The 25,508-nt window shown below is 34.2% G+C and overlaps 2 protein-coding genes across 4 annotated transcripts; one reads left to right on the top strand and one right to left on the bottom strand.

Annotated features, from left to right (window-relative positions):
• Positions 1-74: 74 nt before the first annotated feature.
• Ubr3 (Ubr3 ubiquitin ligase) lies at positions 75-25,508 on the top strand. The gene is made up of 28 exons (XM_083046882.1): positions 75-859; positions 2,664-2,877; positions 3,106-3,234; positions 3,670-3,935; positions 4,103-4,347; positions 4,598-4,715; positions 4,799-5,205; positions 5,420-5,575; positions 17,428-17,609; positions 17,857-17,996; positions 18,134-18,276; positions 18,474-18,640; positions 18,717-18,960; positions 19,142-19,298; positions 19,566-19,796; positions 19,989-20,141; positions 20,300-20,460; positions 20,553-21,015; positions 21,196-21,341; positions 21,482-21,628; positions 21,779-22,087; positions 22,244-22,472; positions 22,622-22,837; positions 23,081-23,349; positions 23,581-23,937; positions 24,162-24,293; positions 24,401-24,540; positions 24,769-25,508. The coding sequence occupies exons 1-28, from the start codon at positions 616-618 to the stop codon at positions 24,884-24,886; spliced, it is 5,883 nt and encodes a 1,960-aa protein (XP_082903008.1). The 5' UTR covers positions 75-615; the 3' UTR covers positions 24,887-25,508.
• Orion (chemokine-like protein orion) lies at positions 6,172-16,252 on the bottom strand. Of its 3 annotated transcripts, none has more exons than XM_083046884.1 (9): positions 12,716-13,000; positions 10,354-11,026; positions 9,762-9,903; positions 9,304-9,444; positions 8,967-9,184; positions 8,390-8,610; positions 8,055-8,293; positions 7,766-7,895; positions 6,183-7,614 (listed from the first exon to the last, which is right to left on the bottom strand). In XM_083046884.1, the coding sequence occupies exons 2-9, from the start codon at positions 10,858-10,860 to the stop codon at positions 7,281-7,283; spliced, it is 1,932 nt and encodes a 643-aa protein (XP_082903010.1). In that variant the 5' UTR covers positions 10,861-11,026; positions 12,716-13,000; the 3' UTR covers positions 6,183-7,280. The 3 variants fall into 3 exon arrangements, with proteins under 3 accessions (XP_082903009.1, XP_082903010.1, XP_082903011.1); XM_083046885.1 differs by having other exon boundaries at positions 6,184-7,614; positions 10,354-10,976; positions 12,716-12,999; XM_083046883.1 differs by lacking the exons at positions 10,354-11,026; positions 12,716-13,000 and adding an exon at positions 15,531-16,252 and having other exon boundaries at positions 6,172-7,614.

The raw sequence follows: 25,508 nt of genomic DNA, 5'->3' as shown, positions 1-25,508 counted from the left end.
TCTCGTTACTCCACTTATGTATATGAATTCGCCTCACCACGTCGATAAAGAAGCTCGTTCAGTCGGATCGCCGAGCGAGCAGCAAGTGGACGCGCCAGTGGGATTTGATAAGATTACCTGGTCCCGTAATAGACGTCTTGGTTGCCAATTGCCTCTATCTCCCCATCGATCGGCTCGCTGATCTGTCACATCTCGCCCGACCTCGCGTCGTACACCGTATCCTTATCCTTATCCATACCGTGTCGTGTCGTGCTGTTCTCTGTCGTCTCACGTATCTCGTGTCGCCGTCATAGGGGCGCGATCTGTCCGTACGGTATCCTCGTCGCGGACCGGTGCAGACCCGGGGAAGACTCCGGAGTCGGAGACTGAGCCAGGGACGGATCGCGGTTACTAGATACACGGAAGTCGTCATGCTGTCAAGAACGACGACGACGACGACGACGTTTCCCGGGGCGAAGGGAAGATACGCGACCTCCTGCTGATGATGGGGCCGTCAGTCGAACGCTTGGTCCTCAGATCCGCGAGCCCTTCCTGCTTCGAAGATAAATAAAGTCCGAGTGACTTTGGAGAGGAGTGCGACGACGTTATTTTCTAAGGTAGACGACCAGGCTCAGGATGGCTTCGACCTCCAGCAGCACGTCGCCGGATGTTCAGGTGCTGATGGGCAAGGGCAAACGCGGGGCAGCCGCCTACATCAGTCTCACCACAGGTCGGGACACCGGCGGCTGCCCGCAGTATCTCAACGAGCTGCTGGACGTCCTGCTGAATCCCAGCAAACCCATCGACGATTGGGAGACCATCGACTGGTGCAAGTGGCTGATGGCCGGTGGCCGCACGCCCGACGAATTCGCCAGTACAGGTGGATATAGCGCGATTATGGTCTTACGATGAGATTAATAGAATTTTGTAGAAAGGTATCTTCGAATTGTTCCACGTTATACTACGAGTTTAAGCAGTTAACGCAGCAAAATTGTTCTTTTCTTTTATAAAGTATGGAAAAAAATTGCAGCTCTTTGTAAGAAATTCCTACTTGTCGTTGATTGTTTTTCTGTTCTTTTATTTATTATTTTATTAATTATTCAACGATGCGAGATCAACAGGGAAAATTATTTTCATATTGAACACTTAATTTGTAAACATGTAGCTTGTAACAAGTTATTAACATTTTATGTATATATGAAACTCATTAAGAGTTTAATCTTTTATTAGCATTTAACTTTTTGCATTAAAGTCTAACACGAAGTAATATCACGGTGTAAAGTTCACAAGACAACAAAATTATTTTTGCAACTAAATAGCGGTTTATAATTTATGTAATATTTTCAGTATTAATCATAAAAAATTTATGTTAGATACATATATATTTATCATAATCATAAAGTTGTAAAAAATGTAAATTTACAAATTTAATTTACAATTATTAAATTATAATTATTAATGCATTAAATATTTAGATCACTTGCAATTATGATATAGTTGTTAATTGTTGATGTTTTATTCAAAAAATTATAAAATATGGAGCATTTAGATGCAAAAATTTATGAGCAAATTTAATTTTTTTTAATTTAAATAATGACTTGTCTTGTGAAAAAATTAAATGTCATCATAAATTGCTATTGAATTAGGAATTATTGAATTAACTGCTATCAATTATATTTTTTATTACAATATAAGTAATTTAATTGACATTTTATTTACAATATTGCAGGTTTTATAAAAAAAAGTTGTGTAGATATAAATATACACAATTTGCGTATTTGGCAATGTTAAATTTTTCAGATAAACATATAGTTATGAGAAGACAAGTATAGAATTACAGCTATAGTCGAAGAATTTAACCTAACTTGTGTTACAGGAATTACATTGTAGTTTTTGTTCCAAATGTTACATAAGGATAGTTTTAAGAAAGTATTGAAAGAATCATTAATTTTGTAGATTTATATTATATAAAAATAATATATATAAAATATATAAAGTATAGGTATATAAAGTATATATACATCAAAAGTAACATATATAATTATACAACATTACTTATAAGAGACACTTACACTTTGTAGTGTCAGAACATATTTTGGGAAAATATGTATATATATATATATTTTTTTTTATAAATATTTTTCAAGATAAATTCAATAGTATATGTATATTGTTGCTGCCTCAATTGAGGTCAAATGTTAAAAATCAAATGGTCAAATTTTGGCCAACATTCAATTTTTGACTTTTTGCGCACATATAGCTTGCATTTTTAGAAAAATATTATATGTAAATTCTGCTCATGAAACTTAATTGATTGATACTCAATATGATTTAAAAAGTCAAAAATTGAATTTTGGCTAAAATTGATATAAATTTATATTTTATACATAAATAAGTACACTTTTGCATTTATATTATAATAAGATAGGTCAATTTAATTATAACTTTAAATATTCCAGAAACAAATTATTTGTGCTTTTACATATACTTAACATTTATTTTATATTTAAAAATTAGAATGTTTTAATAGAACTATAAATATTACTAACAAATTACATAATTACAGAAATATATACTATTAGAGAATTATTTTCTAGAATAATAAGAATTTTATTATGGACATACACACAAGAAAGTTACATTTCTATTTACTGATCAAATTCTTGCTTTTTTTTTTTTTTCAGTACGTACCTATGATAATGCTACTACCTGTGGTCTGGTGTGGACACCAAACTTTGTAGCATATCGCTGTCGTACATGTGGCATATCTCCCTGTATGTCCCTGTGCACCGAGTGCTTCAAAAAGGGAAATCATCATCGTCACGATTTCAACATGTTTCTCAGTCAAGCAGGTGGTGCATGCGACTGTGGTGATACATCTGTGATGAAGGAGACTGGGTAAAATAATTAAAAACATATTACACAATAGTAAAAATCTGTAGGATTTACTGAGAATATTTTGACTTTGTATATATATCTTAATTTTTTTCAAATATTACTAATTCTCTCTTTCTTATATGAAATAATTCAATTTACTGGCAAATATCTTAACAAGTTATCACAGATTTCCTTACCGAGAATTTGCTGCATATTTTCTTTATTGCTAATTTGTTTTTTATGTTACAGATTTTGTGATAGGCACGGGCCAAAGGCAGCTGTAAATAAATCAGTCGCACCATCAGATCTGATGTGTGTAGCCGAGGCAATGATGCCCAGAATTATTCTTCGACTTATACAACATTTACGTGAGAATTGGTAAGTTAGATATTATACTTTCACAGAGAATTATTATTAATCTTTTGAATGATGAGTTTGTAGTAGTTTTTCTGTTATATTTTACAAAACTTGAACAATTAGTATGTAAAGAAAGTTTACCTATTATTTAATCTTCTCATCTAATATAAATTGATACTTTATAATAACTTGCATATATATATATTCGAAAATTACATAACTCATGCCATATAGCTTAAGTAGCTACGTTTTAAATAGAAAATGTTTTCTGATCTTATTAAGACTCTTTTCTAATTTTGAGATTTAAAATCCACTTGTAAGCTTTTGAAATCATTTTTAAATTATTCTATACATGTGTGACATAATTTTCAATTAAAAAAATAATATAAAAACATAATCGCAATAATGTATGTTAGTAAAAATATTAATAACTTATCACTGTTTTGCGCATTTTAGTAAAATGGGTGTGCCAGATTATAAAGGTGCTATACATGAGGCGGATTCATATTTGACCATGTTGCTCGATTTGAACAACATGGGCGCATTAATGAGGCACGTTATGACATCGGCTCTCACGAATCCGCAAAAGTACCGAGGCCTTATGGATCCTTCGGTCTTAACGGGACAATCCGAGTATAATAGCTATTGTCAAGATAGCAATAAAATATATCAGCATGCCGTGAAATCGTTACCGAATCCAGAACCACCCGATGAATACAAAGGTACAAAAACAATGTAATTGATATTGCGATATGGACAATTCGTATTACGGATATTTCGCGGTAATTTCAATAACTTCAATAATAATAATTTCCAATACAATTAAAACACGAAGTATTTTGTATACGCGGCATAATGACATTAATTGACACGGTTCGTATCGTTTCAGAATGCGTGTCGCTTCAAGAACACTTAGAGCACACCACCTTCTTGGAGGAACTGATGTTCTGGACGGTTGCTTATGAGTTTCCACAAAAATTGGTCTGTCTACTATTGAACATGTTGCCGGATCCTGATTATAAGGAAGCTTTAACCCGCGCCTTTGTGTTGCACTATAGTAGAATCTCTATGATGCTCGAGCGTTCCACAGATCCTGATACGTTGAGTAATAGAGTAGTACATGTTAGCGTACAGGTAATTTTATCTTATTAAATTTAGATAATAGATGGTAATATCGCGGATTGATTAATCATAATCTATGATGAAATTTTATACATATATATATATATTATTCCAAAAAATAGAGCACATAATGAAGAGAAAAGAAAATATAAATATTCTAATTCTGCACATAATATGAGAATAAAATTTTCATTAACAATAGATTTATTTCTTTCTTTATATGTAAAACGTATTAATTTTTAATTCTTATAAAATTTTTTAGCTATTTAGTAATGAGAAGCTAGCGTTAAGAATGGTCGACCAGTTGAAATTGTTACATGTTATGGTTATCAGTTTGAAATACATGATGAGCAAAATACTTATTCAAAACACTTTGCATGGTATGTATAGATTATGAAATTTTAAAATCAGAATACGTGCATCGAAACCGAAGAATAAAGATTAATAAAAAGATTTATTTCAGATCCGGATAAGAATTTCCATTATGTCGTGGATTGTGGACGTCAAGTAATGAAGGAACATTGTTACTGGCCATTGGTGTCCGATTTAAACAATGTGCTCTCACATAAACCAGTCGCAGTCAGGTTCATGAGCGATAATACTCTGTTGGAAATGTGGTTCGACTTTCTATCCATGTTTCAAGGCATGAATGTCAACCAGAGGGAATTGAGTCAGCATGTCGAGTTCGAACCTAACACTTATTACGCGGCATTCAGCGCCGAACTGGAGGCTAGTGCGTATCCAATGTGGGCCCTAGTGTCGCATCTTCGGGGACCCGAAAGTGCGACATTAAGTCGACGAGTGCTTAGCTTCTGCCTCACAGCTTTGCAAGATTGGCTAGACGCCGTGAACTACACTCATCCTAATGTGGTGAGTGTAAATTCTTGCTCGTGCTCTGTGTACAGTTGTGGTCAATAATGCCTTCCATCTGAAGTCAACTACTATCTGACTTCTAACCACTATCAACCAATCAGTAGTGATTTCATCAGATAGTAGTTGATTTCAGGTGGAAGGCATTATTGACCACGACTGTACATATTAGATTAGAAAATTACTTATACATGTTCTTTTTCACTTTTTTTAGAGTGATAGTTTGCAAGTGTCGTTTCATCTACCGCTTCACCGATATCTCGCCGTGTTTATGTGTCAGGCGATTAGACAACAAGGAGCGACTCTACGTGAATTACTACCACCCACGGACATGCTGCATCTCCTTATGATGCATCCGCTGCGAGTACAGGTGAGTACTTTTCACTTCTCTTTTTGCTTCTATTGATTCTTTACGATTCTTCTACGATATATGGTCGACATTGTAATTTGTAAAAGTAACCCTTAAATCCAACTTAAAACTAGAGATTTAAATTTAAGATAAATGAATTATTTGGTTATATTTAATTATTTGATTGGATTAATGAAAAAAATGATCAGATATTTCAAAATCTGCGAAGGATAACTTGAAGAACTTCTTTTCAATTAATAATGTTTACATGCTTACGGTATATATTATTCGCAAAAATTTAACATATATGCAAATATGAATTTGATCATTATGGCGATTTATTTTGAAAGACTTGTGTGCATATATATGGTTACACGAAAGGAAAAATTAAGGGAAAATTTATCATGTATAAAAATACTTACAAAGTCGACTACAAAATAATTCTAAATAATGTCTGCTACAAAATTATAAACTAAATCTGAAAGACAGTTTACAAAATCATTTTACATAAAATTGTATTTAAAAAAATCATTACATGATACTGTTCTAATACTAATCCTAAATCTAAAATGAAATAATTTCTTATGTTATAATTTTGAATCTTAATTCTGAAACATATTTTAATGGTAACAAAATCAAGTTGTGCAAAAAAATGGCAACAATTTACTATCGTAAATATTTATCTAAATTTATGCATGAGATTTGTAAAGTATTGCAAATCGTAAAAAAAATTGCTAATATTAGCGAGAAATGAATAACGAAGCAATCTAATTATATTTGATGACAAGTCAAAATTTACATCAAACTTTAGTTATACTTCACACTTATCAGTATAAAACTCATTAATTTATAGATCCAGGAAGTTTATACATAATTTTTTATGCTTACTCGTAACTTTTAAAGCTTTACTAAAGTTTTATGTTTATAACTTCAATTTATTTATGAATTCTTTGGTTACTTTAAGTTTTAATTAATTCAGAAAAACTTAAAAAAATTGCGACTTTAGTCCTTTGCTATAAATCGATTATTTAACATCTTTGAATAAAGCTAACGATTTCAAGACTAATAATATAAATTATTAGTAAATTGCTAATTAGGCATACAGTAATGAAAGCACGATTGATTTATTATGAGTATTAATAATTAGTATAATGAAATTAATGAAAGAAAGAAAATTTATTTAAATGTAATTTTAGGAAGAAGAGAAAACTCTCCCTCTCTTAAGTGTGTAATTAATTGCATGAAATATTAGCTTTATAACAAGGATCTTAATTCTTGATTAGATTTCCATAGAAACAAGATATATACATGATATCCCCTTCCCAACGATCAATAACATGTTTTCTATATTTCTTAAACTGAGAAGCCATTTTCATAATCGCACTTTTATTTGAAATGTTGAAAATCTACAAAGGTGGAGGAAGTTTTAAAAGTAAAAATATTTTTAGCTTTATATATCTCGAATGTTAAATTCTGTATGTCAATACTGATTTTTCTTCGTTATGTTTACTTAAAAAAAAATTCGTTTTTTCCATAAAATTAAAAACTTTTCATCTCTATTATTTTGTACACAACGACTCGACGTTGTGCTTTCACGTTCACCTTGACACCTACATTGAGGTCCTTGGTGCAATTATATATATAGGTATATTTTTATGTATATACATATATATAAATCACAGGTTCTTCAATCGCATTATTTCGATAAAAAAATGTGTAAGACTCTCTACACGGCTGTTATCTCGTTCGGAGTCTCGAGAACTGGTGGTGCTGGTGGCAAGTCGACTTGTAGATGCGGCGCGAAATCGTAGGTGATCAATTTCAGGGCGGCAAATCCGCCAGAACCCTTACGACCCTTGTGAAAGATACCAGCGCCTGCAATCGGTACCGGCGGGTTCGGTATAATTGGTTGAACATCGAGGAAAGGAATTGTACTCTGAGCCGCGTCCTTTCGTCGATCGCTCGGTGCGAAGTTCAGGTATTGATTCACCTCGGAATCCGGTACGTTCTGCACGGGATCGCGAATCGGTATGTCGGGTTCGATAAGCTTCAGCTCGGTTCTGAAAGTGCAAATGCGTGTTGAAAATATTACCATGAAAAATTAAATTAAATGGATGATAGAAGAGTTTATTAATAAGGCGAATATTTATAAATACTATTGAAATTTGTATCATAGGTGAATTTAAATTGGGGAGAGAAAGACTTTCGTACCTGTCAGTAATGTCATTGCTGTGCCAGAAGCTCTTTTCCTCGGGTTGAATTAATAATCCGGACGTGAAATTGAACGGAGTCACCATTATTTCCAAGTTTAAGCGGCTTCCAACCATTCGGAATCGAACGCCTAAATCAGATTTTAATATATATAATCGTGTTTAATATATAATTATATTTTTACGAACGATGCATTTCATATTGACCTTATCACATTTTGTTTTGAGAAAACAGGCCGGTTTATATAAAAAATTTAAACGTCGATTAAAATCGCTTTTCTATAAATTACCTGTCAGGAGATGATCTTGCGGTGACTGTAAATCATCGAGGTCCAAAGCGCGTTTTTCCCATACGAGTTTATGATAATCAACGCCGCTCTTAACATTAGCATCCATAATCGAAAAGGCATCAACCGATTGCCATTCAGTCGTGGACGTATTAATCGCTCCACGTGGAAGCAACTGACCTTCTTGAATTTGTATATGAATAATCTGGTTTATCTTCTTCAATCTTATCCCTGTTATGACTCTAATGAGCAGATATTATATTTTTAATTTTATATTTTACATTTCATCAAATTCTACTCTACTAATTTCTTTATCGAATTGGCTACACGATTTTTACCTATTATTCGAGATATCGGACATCACGGATCGGAGACTGAAATAACGATCGGAGCTCGCATTGTGATCGTCGCAATAGCAAAAGCAATAACTGCAATGCCAAAAGAGCCACCGCCACCAGCTGTCGACCTTCGTCGTACCTCTGCTACACGTATTTTTGTTCCCGTAAACGAGACCATTCTCATATTCAATATATTCGTATCGTCTATTGCTGTTTTTATCCTAAATGGATAGAATATTCGAATTAATTAATCGAAAGATTGTTCACATCGCGTATTTCTTTTTTAAATATAAGCTAGATTATGTATAAGACGGAACTTGAAGACTCCACAGAGTATTTTCTTTTTTTTTCATTCGACTACATTATTTTTTCTACTTTCAAGATTATAATTTTTCGATAGTTTTAATATTTTCCTATTCTATAATCTCTTGATTTTTAAGTTATTCTTAAATCATAATTAGCTACTTTTTTTCTTATTGTATAATTTAAATATTTTCAACTTGAATCGAACTTCTCTCTGCGGTATAATTTATAAATTAGAGGGAATCATGTATATCTTGAAGATAAAAATACTTACTGACGGACAGATCCACATATCGGAATCAATGTATTCGCAATGCAATATCTTGCCATTACACCGACGTTGTTGCGCACAAAATTGATCCTTGTAGCAACCATACATCTTAGTATACGCATAATAAGCGCAGTTCTCCTTGCACGTGTTTTCGCTGTTCAAATCTACCTCGTTCACGATGTATCCTTGAAACAGCTGCTTTAATTCGGTATAAGTTTCATCTAAACAATCGACATCGCGTATAAATTATACACATTCATATAAATTATAAATCCTATTGCAATTGCACAAATTAAAAGATATAAATCTTTTTTAAATAATCATTTTTGGGAAGCTTTACCTAATTTATGTACACTCGAATCGCATCTCCAAAGACCTCTCGGTGCAAAAGCCATTGCGGTTTTTACAGCTCTTAACGTCTCGGATGTCCTGATCGCATATTGATGTTTTAGCGTCTGAATCTCTTCGCTGAAGTTATTACCTGTATTAAATTCAGGGTATTAGGTAGACATTCACGTATTGAAATCGTACATGTAATCCTACTAGCTCTTTTTGGTTCACACGATCCAAAAATCAAAATTTTGCGATTATAAATTATTTTGTAGAATCGTGTTATCGAATTTCTAATCTTCTATTTTACATTTAGCTTTCTTCAAGCTTTTAATTTGAAACATCCATTTGTTTCAAGTGGAATACGAGCTCGCGAAAATTGGTCTTAATTGTACAGTGGATCGTGCGATGTCAAAAATGCTACATACATAGAACATATATTTAAACGTAATCGTCGGTGCTAAGTACCTTCGTTGTACAGACGAAGTAGCATATAGGAGAATTGAATCATAGTGTAACCCTTGATTTCCGTCAACGCCACGGTATTGTATAAATTGTACAGTAGTTGCTGCGGCGATTGCATCTCATTGCACATTTGGTGCGATGCTTCCTGCACGTACAAAAACACTTTACAGATCTTTCGAAGATGTAGACGAATATATTGAAGCGTTCAAAAACAATTAATATAATTAATTAACATAATTCAATGCAATTGAAATCAAAAATATAATTAATATACAATTATTTGTGATTGAGAATAAACGCATCACTCTGTAATGTTTAATCCTCGGCAGATACCATAAATTTGCTTGCATAAGCTTTCTCGATATTTTTCTATATGCAAAATTCTATTTAAAAATAATTGAAAATTACTAGCATTTATTATAAAGTATATCACTAAATCACCGATATATCCACTTGCTGAAGAACATTTATTTTTTTCTAGTTTATTCGAGAAAGCTATGTCTCGAAGAAGAATAAGATTACATCTTCTTTATGAAAAATATTGTTTGCGAAGAATCTCTTAGGAGGAGGACGCAGCTATTTCGGCTAGATATACCTGAAAAGCCGCGATGAACAATTTTTCGTTGACAATGAGATTCGCAATGCGATCAAGCGCTCTCGGGATCGCGGCATTCGGATCCCGCAGGATCGTCTCGGCGAAATTCGCCAGCTGTTTAACATTGATCGGCGCATTCAGGTCGACAATCTCGCGTTGCATTTGTCTGAACACCCCGTACAGGCCGTTGACACCTTTGGCCTCGTTTTGGGCCCGGGCCCAGAGCCACAGGGAGTCCAGGGAGTTCAAGTGATCCCGTCGATCCAGGGGAAATAGTTTGTCCACCTGGTTGCCGAATCTCTTGTACGCCTCGATCAGATACAGATACTTTCCTCGCTCTTCGACGTTGATCCATTTATGTTCGTTGACTAGGTCTTTCTTCAACTCCTTCTCCAGATATAATAGATTCTGTCTGAGTACGTCGATCGTCGACGCGTCATTCTTGATCGTGGCGAAGGCTGTCGTAGCCAACGCTCCCAACGTTAGCCAGTACGTGAGATATTTCATTCTTCCTCTTCTTCTTGGAGTCAGACCTTCGACGGTGACTCACACGTTTATAATTCACTTAGCAGAATGTCAGTTTCTTTCTTCCTCTTTGTTTACCTTCTCGACAAGTCTCGTATCTGAAGACGTGATAAACGAACACGAAAATCGAAGATTGGAACGGTGTTATCTATTTATTAGATTTGTTTTATATTATCATTTATTATTAACCATTTTTTCATTATTATTATTATTCAATATTTTTATGTGTATTTATTTTATATATACACAATTCCAATTCTAGATTATATTTTCGATAGTGATCCGCGAGATAAAACCATACGACCTTTACGCATCAATGATCACGGTCGTCGCGGGGTCATGATATAAAAGAGAGGCAAGAGGTTTTTAATGACGCGTTAGTGCATAATCTAGAACGACTAGGAAACTATTGGGTGACACTGTTTTTCACCGACGAGGCGTAGATTAAATAACCACTCGTGTTAACCGCAGAAACATCGTGCAATATTTCACGAATATTTCTCTTTCCTTCTTATTTTTCGTCTTCTCTTTTCATTCCTCGTAACTTCCGGTCAATTATAAGCTATTAATTTCAGAGAACTATGAAACTCGTCATATCGGACGACGATTACATAAAACGCATAAATCAGCATTCTATATTAATTTATTTTTAGCATTAAAGATGTGAAAGATTAAAAATAAATCTGTTTTCTCTTTAAAATTAATCTCGGTCATTTTTTTAAAATTTATTATTTCGAGTTTTATATTTTTATAATACATATTTTGTATAAAATATTTTGTACTCAATAATATGTATTAAAAATAGAAAACTCGGAATAATAAATTTAAAAAATGACAGAGAGATTAATCTTAAAATTGAGAAAACAATTTTTTCACATATTTGCAGAAATTAAGTGTATCCCATTCTTAATAAGCTTAGAATGTCCTTCAGGATATTTTAAAGTATTTCGTAATTTTTGTTGTGTCTCTTTTATTGAGCATCTTTTAAGCTTTCTTTCTTATTCGTTTTATTTGGCCACTGCTCAATTCTCTGGTCATTGATTGATAACAAGACAGGCAATTACATTTGTGTCTGTGTTATAAAAGATAATGATTATTTATGTGCTCTCGAACATGAAACATTGAAGTGAATGTCGAATGATTAATGATTGAAACGAAATGGTTGACTGATCCAGATTTAAGGAAATAATTTTCATCCTCGTAACTTTCGTTTTGCTTCACATATATTACTTCACAAATATTTGTTATCTCTGTAATCAATGATAAGAAAATTAAAATAAAAAATTTCACGAATAACTCTTCAAAAATAACGCAAAATTTCAGTCGCTTGTGAAGCAAAACGAAAGTTGCGAGGATGAAAATTATTTCCTTAAATCTGGATCAGTCAACCATTTCGTTTCAATCATTAATCATCCGACATTCACTTCAATGTTTCATATTCGAGAGAGCACATAAATAATTATTATCTTTTATAACACAGACACAAACGTAATTGCCTGTCTTGTTATCAATCAATGGCCAGAGAATTTAGCAGTGGCCAAATAAAACGAATAAGAAAGAAAGCTTAAAAGATGATCAACAAAAGAGACACAACAAAAATTACGAAAGACTTTAAAATATCCTTTATACTTTTCCAACATTTTTTAGAATTTTTAAATTAATTTCTCAACACCGTGTGCGTGTTGAAACGTTTACATAATTGCGTTCTAATTCTTTCTCTCAGCATTTAATTTAACGCGTTCTTCGTATATGGTTGTTTATGATTATTAGAGGATATAATTTAAAAGTTTGTTGAAAGAGAAACAAAGTTTTGCCAATAAATTCGTCGATGAAGCACCTTTTCGCCACGTTACTCGCGTGTCCACGGAATGCGGGACACGGGTGCCCCGCTATATTGCGTTTCGAGAATGCGTTCGCGTTGTAGGAGTTAGTGCATACACTATAATACAGGTCGCCGAACACGCACGTTCACCGATCGACCGATCTTATTCGACTGAGTTTCACGTTATGCGTCAATGTCTTCTGTTCAGCTCCGGACTCCGAGGCCCCCACGTTCTCCAGTTCTCCCCATCCTTTAGCGGATTCGTAATGTGGTCCCCTTCTCTCGAGAACCCGATGTACTCGCATCCGTTCCACGAGAGAGCGAAAGAGTGCATGCGTACGATATTTGCATGAAAATTACTTTCAACGAAAGTTATAAGAATAGTATAGATTCTTATTTAAATTATATATTATTTTTTTTAAATATGGGCTTAATACAGCTGGGCTCTAATCTGAAATTAAGTTTTCTTGAATGGAAATGCGGAGACATCGATAATTTCGAATAATTATCAGCAATTGAAAATAAACAATTTTTGTAAATTAAGCTTCAGAAGAATATTCAGATGTTATAAACGAAAAATATCATGAATGTTACACAGCAGATTAAAGAAAAGATCTTGTGTATAAAAATATTGGAAAGTTATATAAGAAGAAAAGTAGATATTAGACAAAAAGTTAGCACAAATATATTGTGCATTGGATAAGTTATTATTTAATTATAATTCACATGTCGCAATTCTTTTCAACGTTATATAATTTTATAATTAAATCCCTCGTGTTGAAATTAATCCATTGATAAATAGTCAGCTTCGCTGACTTATTATTCTTCTGAAGCTTAGTTTGCGAAAATTGTTTATTTTCAATTGCTGATTATTCGAAATTATCCATGTCTCCGCATTTCCATTCAAGAAAACTTAATTTCAGATTAGAGCCCAGCTTGTATTAGGCTCACATTCTTAAAAAATAAAAATTATATGCTGTAAGAAATTGTGGAAGATGATTTGACATATAATTACAATTAAGATTGTAATCTCTATATTTTTTAATACGATTTGAAAATAAGTTCTATGCTACAAACTCGTATACATTCTTATGTCAATTAACTCACGACGACCTTATAATCGAACGATTTGCGCTGATTCGTGTTATTTTTCGCGTATCCGGAAAGAATATCGAAAAAAATGACAGACTTCCGGCAACGTAATGCCCGGTTTTTTTCTCTTTTCGTGAGTAAAATCGTGAATGAAAAAATGCAACATGCTGAGGCCTCAATGCGATCACTTGATTAAAAAAGTGCGATACCACTTCTCGGTACCTAATACCCGCTCGTACTTAATAGATACAATGGGGTTCCTGTTACGATGTGTTATCGGATCACGACACTCATTCATAACACGAAGTGACCATTGCTCGTCGCAATTCAACGTATCATTCAACGTATTATTATTTTTTTCTTTTGCGCTTTGTTACCTGAAATCTATCTAAATTCCAGCCGAGAATGTAGATTCTGCTTACTCGCTTAGACGATTACTCATGACATCGACAGATGACTAATTTCTATATCATAATGATACGATTTCTCCCTAAACCGACACAAGTTTACACAGATGATGCATATGCCGAAAACAATGCTGATATCAGTCCCTTCCTGCTTATCACGCGCTCTTTGGACGTTCCCTACGAACGAGTTATTTACATGCATGCCTATACACATATGTAATTATAATTATCATATCGCACTACCCTTTGTGTAACTAAATATCGTGATAACAGCGATAAACAATAAATCGTAATAAATAAAAACAATAAAGATAACAGCGAATAAAAGGATAGAAGATAAGCGTAATAATAAAACGATAAAACAGACAATAATTAATTGAGAGAAATCATAAAATAAGTGCTAAATTTTTTTATACAATATAAATAATAAACGCAATAATAAGTTAAAAAATAAATTAAAAATATAGATTGAGAAATATGCATGCAATAAAAGCAAATGATAAAATAATAGTAATAAATATAATTAATAATATTCATAAAGTGTAAAGCGAAAAATATTTCGCACCTGTTTTGTGAAGAATAGTTTTTCCCTACATAATATGTCTGCGATGATTTCAATCATCAATATGTGTTTTAATTATTTATATGCGTTAACGATGCATTCCTCACAGTTGAAAGAATTTTTATCCTTTTTATAATTTAAAGTATTCAGATGTAGGTATAACGCAATAAACGATAGCTTTCATGACAGCAAGTCAACAAAATCTTCTTAGATAAACTTTCTCCTATAACAAGTGATTTTGACATTGTATATATATTTTACTTTTGAGTCATCGCATACTTTAGTATTTACATCATTAGCATTTTAAAATATACGTAAAAAATTAATAAACGAAATACTAATAATTTTGAAAATTTAATCGTTTTTCGATGAATTTATTAAATTGATGCAAGACAGCATACCAAAGATTAAATCTCTCGAGCAAATAGAATTGATTTAAATCAATTTTATTTTTCTTTATATTATTTATTAATATAAAATATCCTCCCATATCTATCTTTGTTTCTAAAATTTTTGCACAAAAATTGCGTCAAAAATTATAAATATAAACTCTTCAAGGAATAATTTTAGTTTCAAAGTACATAATACATTTATACAAGTTCATGCATTTTTATCTCCTCCCAATCGATGATTAAATGCATTTAATTCTTCCTGAGGAAGAAGGATTAGGAACTATTTATATGCTGCAAGTCTAATATCAGCTACATCTCTCTCATCTACATCTCTAATCATATCTTCACAAACTGCAGCATCGCTACCTACGACCTACCTGCATCTCATTAGCCAGGAGTACGAGGATGCTTCTGTTATACACCTGTTGTTCGGATGGCACCATCAGCCTGTGTACCGACTTGAGCACGTCTGGAAGTTCCCCTAATCTCGGAGACACGCAGGATTTCGCAAACTGCACCATCGTGTACCTTTCATATCTGTCTGGATTATCCGCATATATCTCGAATATGGTGTACAGTCCATCCACTTGGCCGATATAATGGTCCAGCTCTCTCAAACCGTCATCGAGTCTTTGTTGCAAAGGCAATAGGATCAGCAGCTGCGTCAGGATCGAGTCGGACTTGATTTCCATCCGTTCTTGATAGTCATCGATCTTTTTGGACACTCGATCGATGCGCTGACGAAGCTCCTTCTCCATCCTCTTCACGAATAATAGATCGCTCTCTGTCTCCTCTCCCTGTCTGCCATGCGGACGGATCATCTCCCAGGACTCCAGTATTTCGACTACGGTCTCGCGACCCAGCCTGATGAGGTCCACGGCGTCATTCAGACTGACGTCCAAGCCGTGACTGCTCGTCAGGGTCAGTACGAGGATCAGCGTCACGATTATCCGAAATTTGGCCATTTCGGGAGGAACATGCGACGCGAAATTTTAGGATCCAAGATGTCCGGGGAACTACTATTGCTGGTGACGCTAACACGCCGGGACTAACGGCTGTCGTACTGGATGAGAGACCGTTACAGACTGACAATGAGAGTGGCAACGGACGGATGGTAGATAGTAGGGGATATATCCACACCCGTGGCTGTGGGATGTGAATGGAATGAGTTTGTTCGTTTTAGTTGCGCTCCTGCTGTGCCTCTTTCTTCCTTCTCTGACAGTAGCGCGAATATATGTATACATTGCATGTACAGTCCATTTTAAGAACGGAAATATAATATATGTCGAGAAACACGAAACAGACCTAACGACCTAACGACCGAGTTGCCATCGAGATGGTAGGAAAATCTGGAAAACATCTGGAATGAATGCTAGCATAAGATGCTCCGAAGTAGCCTTAGACAGAGAGAATTTTGGAGAATTTTGCATTTAATTTTGTTTAATGGAATATTTAAAAATAATGCATATATACATAAATTAATTTATAAATATAGATACCTATATAGTAAATTATATGTAATACACACTTTTAAATAATCGATTTAAAAAGTAATACGTTTAAAAACATATAGATTCAAGAAAGTGATACAAGACCATTGAAGCTTAGGATAATGACTTAAAGTTTATGAGCAAAGTGTTTTGATGAAATTAATTGAGATTAAAAGAAATAAATTATAATCCTCCGATAAAAAATTATCCGCGATAATTATTAATAAAAATAAAAAGAAGAATCGTACAATATACATGTTACAAATTACTACATCAAAGATGAATAAGTCAATCAACTGTAAAATACAGCTTTAAAAGTCTGTCACGTATGTTTATATGAAAATGCTTATGCAATATGTTCGTATCTCTCTTATATAAGTTTGTATGCTATTGGATTAAATCCTATATGTTACGCGAGATACGAAGCAATTAGATGTATGTATATGTCATCAAAAAACGTATTTTGTCGACACAATATAATGACATTAAAAAATATACCGAAAAAGAGATTGGAGATCGAATTGACATTTTATTCGCAGCTTTTTTTTGCATTCTCAGGATGTTTATAATCATCATAATGCCGTAATCACGCTACTAAAATACCACACATTATATATTATAATATCATAACTATATTATTATAGAGAAAATCCACAAAAAACTATTGAGTTACTAAATATCTGATACAATATTATATATCACAATGTATTATATATCAAGATAATATATTTTCAATATAGATGTTAGATTGTACATAAAATAATAACATTTTTTTTATTTTTAGGTGGCCTTCTATGAGATCTTAAATGGATTATGGGTTCGTAATGGATTGCAAATAAAGGGCCAAGCTATGACCTACATACAATGCAATTTCTGCAACTCCATGGTAGATGCAGATCTGTATCTGTTGCAAATTTGCGCCACCAAATTACTGCCGGATGTCTTTCTGAAAACTATTATCGAAAAGTAATGTCCTTGTTTTATTCTTATTTTTTTCACTTTTATATTGAATTTCAACAACACAATCAAACAAAATTATATATAAATTTTTGATTTCTAATTCGTGATTTTTTTTATAGAAGTAGAATATATTTCATTGCGAGTTTTTAAATTAAATAAATAAATTTATGTATACATTATTTATATATGTTCTGTGAATATATATATATATATATACATTATCGTTTAATACATTAAAATAAAATCTATACAGATTTCACGTAAAGGAATGGATGAGTTTATGTCTGTATCGTGCTCCGCAAAATGAGTATCTCGAAGGCGAACACGATACGCCAATGTTAGAGAGCTGCCTAACGTTCTTGGCTACACTGGTGAACGTGAGAACAAATCTTGGTGAGGTTCTAATGATTTTAATTAAATCTTAAGAATTATTTAATAAATGTCTTATAGCATCTTATAAAAGTGTAATAGAAAAATAATTAAAGCGATGTACTCTCTCATTAAGCCGTTTGCATTTTTTTTCGTTCTAGGTTTATCGGATCCTGAGATGTCCCGTCTTGAAATGGTGACTCTGTTGTGTATGGGTGATAAGACGCATAGCCAATTAATGGAACTGATGCCGGAACGCTGTGGAACCACTCAGAACAGAGACTTTGAATCTGTTTTGGCTGATGTAAGTTTGTCGATAGATCGTGTTTCATCCGCGAGTCATTTTAATCTCTTTAATGTTTTCTTATTACATATCACAATTCTCCATCAAATTTTTGACTTTCAAATATTAAATCTGATATAATAGATTCTTTCTAACTGTACATTTTAATTTTAAATGACGATTTTAATTATCATTTGCATCGTTTTGCGTGTTTACAGGTAGCGCAATATAGAGCTCCAAATCTCGAAGCGAGCGGCAATATGCAGCAAGGTATGTACGGACCGAAGCCTCGCGTGTGGGACGAGCTCTTCGATCCTCTGCACGTTCTGTTACGAGCGGTACACAGGAGAGACTTTCAAATATCCATGGATCGTTTTACGGAATAGTACGTATTTATCAGTTGAATACGTATGTCTGTATTTAGAGAATGTTCCGTTTAATAAGTATATCTTTTATCGTAGCGTGAAGCAATCGGGCAAACTGAAAAACAGTGCTACTCCTTGGCCGCCATTCAGACACCCCGCTCCGGTGTCGTCGGACTACGACGATCCCCGGATCGTTTTACGTACCAGGGTCTTTCATGCTATGATCTTGATAATACTGTATAAGGCTGTGAATGGACATAATATATCGGAACACGTTATGGCGTTAGCTATTTATCTCTTGGAGATGGCGGTGATTACTGCGGATTCGCCGAATAAATCTGTAAGCAACTAATTTCTTCGATAAAATGACTTTTTAAATTATTTGAAATAATATATCTCTTTAATTAAGTTTCTTAATATAAGCAACAATTATATGATATTACTTGTAACAATTTTCTTATACATCTATCTTGAATTCTATATGTCCATTTGATTAATTTACATGATGTAATCATTTCTAGGTGAGTCCTTTATGTCAATATACCGGTGGCAGTTCTCGGGTGATAAAGGATATGGATTTAGGTGGATGGTATGAAAGCGACAGTTTGTCCGAAAATCTGAGGACAGTGATACCTCGAGTGATTCTAGTCCAAGAGTCGGAGCCGAACAGCTCGGACAGTGAGTATTATATAATTATATTAAATATATAATAGATAATTATATTAAAAACATTAAATCTTATTACGGTATAATTTTGTATATAATGTGAACTTAAAAGAAAACGCTGATAAAAATAAAATGTTCGAAATGTTCGAACTTATATTCAACTTATATTCAAATACAATATGATAAAACGATAAGACTTATCTGATAACAAGTTTCAGCAACGTGCTGATATATATAATAACGATCTAAACACTCGCTAATGTATTTAATAATGATTAGGTGAATTTGAGTGGGAGATTCAAGGAGAGATGAGCGAAGTGGCAACATCCTTAATGCTGAATGATGGTGCTGACGATGGCGCAGAGGAAGGCTCTTTAGAGCTTTTAGGATTTTCCGTAGACACTGTGAGAGACGACAGTGGCGTATCGAATACGAGCGCGACGTCTCTGCCGGCTTTACTGCCGTCAGTTGAAAGCGCTGCATCCTTGCCAGCCTTACCATCAACAAGTGGTCAGCAATATTTTTTTATAAATTATACATATATATAAATTATCTTTCAATAATTAAAAATATATTGTATATTATTTAAAGTATATTCTATCAGACGTTTATAATGTCAATTATATGATTTTTTGCACTTGAAATTTTCTCTAGAAATAATCTAAGTACATAATAGTGTTATGATATTTTATTACATTACAGTGGAATATGATTTGATTGTACCTGAAGATGGAATCGTCGCTATACCCCGTAGTAACAGCGAGGATGACCTAACGATACCTTTGCAAAGAGCTCTACCACCATCCGGGGAAGAATCTATGGCTCTAGCGATTGAATCGCTCCCTTCGCCAAATAGTATGTGCTCATATTTATTAGAATATCATTTCAATATAGCTTTTTAAAAAATATTGTGTTTAGATTTTATTCTAATAAATTTTAATACATATATGACAGCTTGTAATATTATAGTTTATTATTTTATTTATTTTATATAATCTTTTACTAATAATTAGATGTAATTGGTGGCCAACCTATGTTACTACCTGCTCCTCTACATCCGGCAGTTATGGCCGGAAATGAGATAGTCGCGGCACAGCCGATTACCTACAGGACTACAGAAATTGTTCCATCCACATCAAATCCTCACAAACATTTTAAGAGAAGAGAGCCACAGGTAATACATGCCCTTTTTCACATATATGTATATTTTTTTGCACACACACACAATACATGTTTGTTTTTACTAAGTACTCATATATCTTCCAGGTTGGATTGATGCAACCACAAAGTGTAAAAGTGGGAGAGAGCATAATTTCTTTGCTATTGAAGTTGCATTCTCAACTATCGGGCGTACCGGACAGCTATAATCCCGAACAAAGTGCAATATCAGATAACGAAGCCGGTAGCAGTAGCAGCAGCAGCAGTAGCAGCAGTAGTTCTTTCGCGTCGCCATCGTCGCTGAGCGACTCGCGGATCGGCGACGGGCCATTCTTCATATCACAGCTACTTAGAAAAATAGCGGATTTAGATCCTATGTGTAAACAAACTATTATCGAGACTAGGAATAAATTGTGGCCCCGCATGCAGGAATGCGAGGAGGATGAGCAGCGTGAAAAGGAGAATCGTGAACGGGAAGAGCGACGAAGGAGGGCGAAGGAGAGGCAACAAAAGTTGATGGCGGAATTCGCCAACAAGCAGAAGCAATTTATGGAAAAAGCGATGAAAACCGGTAAGATAAATTAATATATTATACATACAAATTGTACATAAATTATTACAATTTAATTTTATAATATAATAGAATTTAATTTGTGACATTTTATTCAAACAAGAAAAATGTAAATTGAAAAGCTTTGATTTAGTTATTCAATTAATAATAAATGCCTATTTCTTTTTATTTGTTTTATAGAGGAAGCAAGTGCATCTGGAATGGACTGGGATCAGGAGGAGAACACGACTAAACTGACTAGTAAAAAGGAATACGATTGTGTGATATGTAATCAAACTACTCCCAGCAGCGAGGACAAGCCAATGGGACTTGTTGTATTAGTTCAGGTAATGCGCGTTCTGTTTTTGTGTTAATCGTCAAAATATTTTATTATCTTTTTATCACACAAAGTGGTATTGATATTTTAATAGCATAAGAATTTTTTTTATTTTATACGGATTAGTATGTATGTGATTTCTTGACACAGGCAACAAGTATCATTGGCCACGAACGACAGGAATCGGACAGGTTAGTTCTTCCCACATCCGATGAGGATCCAGCTATACCGAAGGAAAATACCAGGGGCGCTCATTTTGATCGCAGAATGGACGAAATGAGTCGTTTATTCCACACGGTAAGCGAATAGCACACATACATATAATGATATACATGTATTTTTAATACTTACTCAGTCTTACATATTTTCTTCAATTGTGAAGATTACGAACGATCTTTCTTTATTATTTTATTTTTCCATAACACGGTATATTTTGTGTTCTTGCAGTTTTCGTGGCTAATCTCAGTCAATCTAGGCTGGGAAGGCGGTGTCCATGTACAAACATGCGGTCACCACCTGCACTTAGATTGTTTAAAATCATACCTGGAATCTCTTCGTAGTCAGCAACGACAACAGAGTCTAGCGGTGGACCGGGGCGAGTACCTGTGTCCGCTCTGTCGACAGTTGGCCAATTCTGTTTTGCCGTTGTCGCCGCAATTAGGCGAGTGCTCGGCGGTGGTGCGATCTCGTCACGCTTCCACAAAAACCATATTCGCAGACCTGAATACTTTCCTCAAAGAGGTACAACGAAATCCGGTACGTATACGGAAGACACGAGACGTATTTCTTTCTTTTATGAACTTTTTATCCATTTTATATTTCGTGAATAACTCATTTCGATATATATATATATATACATAAAATTTCAAGGATATCAAGGATGAATTTGCTGAGTATATTCATTGTTTATAGATCTCTTCGAATCTGGCTGTGGCGATGGGAAAAGCGATGGAGGACATGACGAGTTGCACGTATTTAAAATATAAGCAAAAGAACTGTAAACCTAGTCACCAAAGCTTGTTCCTTTTCGTAACTTCAGTAGCTCGAACCAATTTTGAGATCGAACTCGTGCAACGTGGCGGATCGTTGTGCGTTCCACCGCCCACCACGATACCGCTGACGCCTAAACGCGATTGCATAGGTACGTTAACATTTCTTGACACATTAACTTATCAATTGGTACTTCACCTTGTCCTATTCTTTCATATATATTTAATACGTTTATAATAATATTAATTTGTAAGATTTGTACAAGCACTAATCAGGAAAATACCTGTATCTTTCTTTCAGTCGCGCTTCTTCACGTCTTGGCGATGCACGCTCGTGTACTGATTACCTGGCCAGTGCATCACGTATGGCAGCAGCTATCCGGTATACCGCTGATAGAAGAACCGGCGCCTTCGTTCGCCTTGACGCCACGCGAGAGAGAGGTTCCTTTGCTCTTGCGAGACCCAACCGCTATGCTTATTCAATTCATATTGTTGTTGCCGCTGCACCTGGATCAAAGTATGCATGTTACAACGTTATATATCAAATGATTTCGCGCTCACGCTCTACGTTGCGACATTTTCTAATTAAAATTTCTGGAATTCTTCACTGTAGTTATATTTGATATTATATTGGATGTTACGTCAAAAGCAAATGATTATAAGAATCGTTTTCTTAAACTATATGTCGAAATAGATTGCGTGGCGCATATCCGGGATCTAATTAAACAGCGAATAAACTAATAAAATCCTTTCTCCACAGCATATTTCTCAGGCGTAGTAAAGGTTCTTTATAACTTGCTGTACTATCAAGTGATACTACAGATAAGTTGTAGTTTCTCGCGAGCCGAACGAAACACAATTCTGAAAAGGAGATGTAACTGCGCTACCACGCCCTCGGAAACCATATTGGCCGAGATTATCGAATATTTTAGCGAGAGCGGACTTTATTCCGGTCCAGATGACGATAAACCGTCTACATCATCCTCTCCCACTTACGCCAGAGTGAAAACACACTGCGTCGAGCAACAAGTATGTGTTTCAAATCGAATAATACAGTTTTAATTTGTAATTTTTTTTTTAAACGAATATTTTCTAAAATATTAATTTATTGTAAAATATTAATTTTTATATATTCTACATATTATGAGATAATTATGTGATAATAATCTTTGAAAAGAGATAAAAGCTTCAAGCAAATATATACGTACTCATATTATATATTATTTACACATAATTCTCCATCGATCGATCCACATTTAGATCCAGTCGTTATGTTTGCCGTTTCTGCGAGTGGCATCGTTGCTGCGTTATCATCTGTACGAACAGCCGTTACCGCTAATCAGAACGCCGCAGAGCGAGTTTGTGAGATTGGTGTACTATTTGGAGCTGGTCACAGAAGGAATGAGTTGGGAGAGCTTCGATTCAACGGTGGCATTGAACTGGCAGGACCCAGAGGCGAGCGTCTCGGTGCCCCTTTTCTGGTGTGATCAGTTGCTCGCATTTGTTGCCAACTGGCAGAATCACCAACCGGCCCGTGGCCTCATCAGAGAGCAGCACATATCCTGGCATATGCCGAAGTTGCTGAGTCTTCCGAGAGAATACGAAAAGATCTTCACGGTAATCCAGTAGTTAGAAAATAATATGCTTTGCGTTTAAAGATATTACAAAAACCCTGATAATTAACATGACTATATATATATATATATATATATATATATATATAAGACGTTTAAAGTAAGATTTCGATATTATTACTTATATATTATTTTTATTCATGTACACACTATTTTTATTCGCATATGCTTTTATCTCCGCATAACTATATTATATCTCTTTTTTAGTATTACCACGAGCGGCAGTGCAGCCAATGTCATTCTGTGCCCCAGGAAATCAGTATCTGTTTATTATGCGGCACTATTGTCTGCCTTAAACAAAACTGTTGCAAACAGATGAATGTATGCGAAGCTATTCAGGTGAGCACTTTTTTTATATATGCGCAAGAAAATATTATCTACAAAGCAAATAGCGGATTTATAAAAAAAAATGTATACAAATTTTATACATTCTTATATAATTATAGCATTCGATCGATTGTGGGGGCGGAACTGGCATCTATCTCGTAGTGACTTCGACTTACATTATCGTAATACGTGGTCGACGAGCGTGTTTATGGGGATCTTTATATCTCGATGACTTCGAGGAGGAGGACAGAGATCTAAAGTGAGTACGACTCATTACAAGATATTAAAAGAAAAAAAAGTTGTGAATAATAATACAATTAAGAAGTTTGTCACTTCAATATTAATAACGATACAATTCGTTAAAGCATTAAGTCTCTCTCTTTTTCATATAACAACAGTTTAATGATTTTTGAAATAGAAATAGTATCTTGTTTAGTTTGTTACTATTATTTTATATTCATTATTACAAATAATTTTATTGTTACAGACGTGGCAAGCCTCTATATCTTAGCCAAGACAGATATCAGCTACTGGAGCAACAATGGCTGGCACATCGATTCGACCATACGAAGAAAACATGGGTGTGGCATCGCGATGCTCTGTGACCCCTCACAATGTTATCACACATCGCTCGTCGCTCTTAATCTCAAAATCGAAGAAGACTTTGCCTCTCCCTTCTTCTTTTCTTTTTATGTTGCTCTCGGTATTCCCGCAATTTATTCTCACGCAAAATGCCTCGCTCTTTCGCAGTAATGACCGTGCGCTTTAGAGACTAACAGAAATAGATCGCTCTTAATAGATATTATATATTTATTATGCAATTGAATAAATATAGTAGGCATATAAATGACAAATGAAAGTATTACAAAAAACATTCGTCTGAAAAAAGAATAAATTGACATATAGTCACGCATAACTTGAATAATGCATATTACTTATGTAGAAATTATATATGCTCTCAAATTATAAAAACTTGTACATTTTATTTAAATATATACACCGGATCGTTTCCAATTTAATCTTTCCGTGTAATTATCTCTGAAACAAGTGGTTACTAAAAAAATCATATTAAAAGCTGACGACTCTCTTTTTAAATTGCATGCCAAACTGACGAATATATGAGATAGAATAATTAATCTGAGACATTTTAATAGCTACTAATTTTGGTGATTATTATAGGAAAGATTAGAATGAAATGCATACCCTTGTATATACATATATTATATC

Source organism: Prenolepis imparis, unplaced genomic scaffold (assembly GCF_030444845.1).
Source record: "Prenolepis imparis isolate NDT839.2.m4 unplaced genomic scaffold, iyPreImpa1.0 SCAF_9, whole genome shotgun sequence".
NCBI lineage: Eukaryota > Metazoa > Arthropoda > Insecta > Hymenoptera > Formicidae > Prenolepis > Prenolepis imparis.
The sequence above is the reverse complement of the archived record's forward strand: the minus strand, read 5'-3'. Positions and strand labels throughout refer to the sequence as shown.

What these genes read in the sequence shown, in the direction of transcription:
- Orion (XM_083046883.1), bottom strand. Translation starts at nt 16,118, where the DNA reads ATGGCCAAATTTCGGATAATCGTGACGCTGATCCTCGTACTGACCCTG. An exon ending in ATATGTGGATCTGTCCGTCA is followed by an intron (nt 8,611 to 8,966) that starts GTAAGTATTTTT and finishes CTATCCATTTAG; the next exon opens with GATAAAAACAGCAATAGACG. An exon ending in AGCAATGACATTACTGACAG is followed by an intron (nt 7,615 to 7,765) that starts GTACGAAAGTCT and finishes TTGCACTTTCAG; the next exon opens with AACCGAGCTGAAGCTTATCG.
- Ubr3 (XM_083046882.1), top strand. Translation starts at nt 616, where the DNA reads ATGGCTTCGACCTCCAGCAGCACGTCGCCGGATGTTCAGGTGCTGATG. An exon ending in CAACATTTACGTGAGAATTG is followed by an intron (nt 3,235 to 3,669) that starts GTAAGTTAGATA and finishes TGCGCATTTTAG; the next exon opens with TAAAATGGGTGTGCCAGATT. An exon ending in ATGTATGCGAAGCTATTCAG is followed by an intron (nt 24,294 to 24,400) that starts GTGAGCACTTTT and finishes ATATAATTATAG; the next exon opens with CATTCGATCGATTGTGGGGG.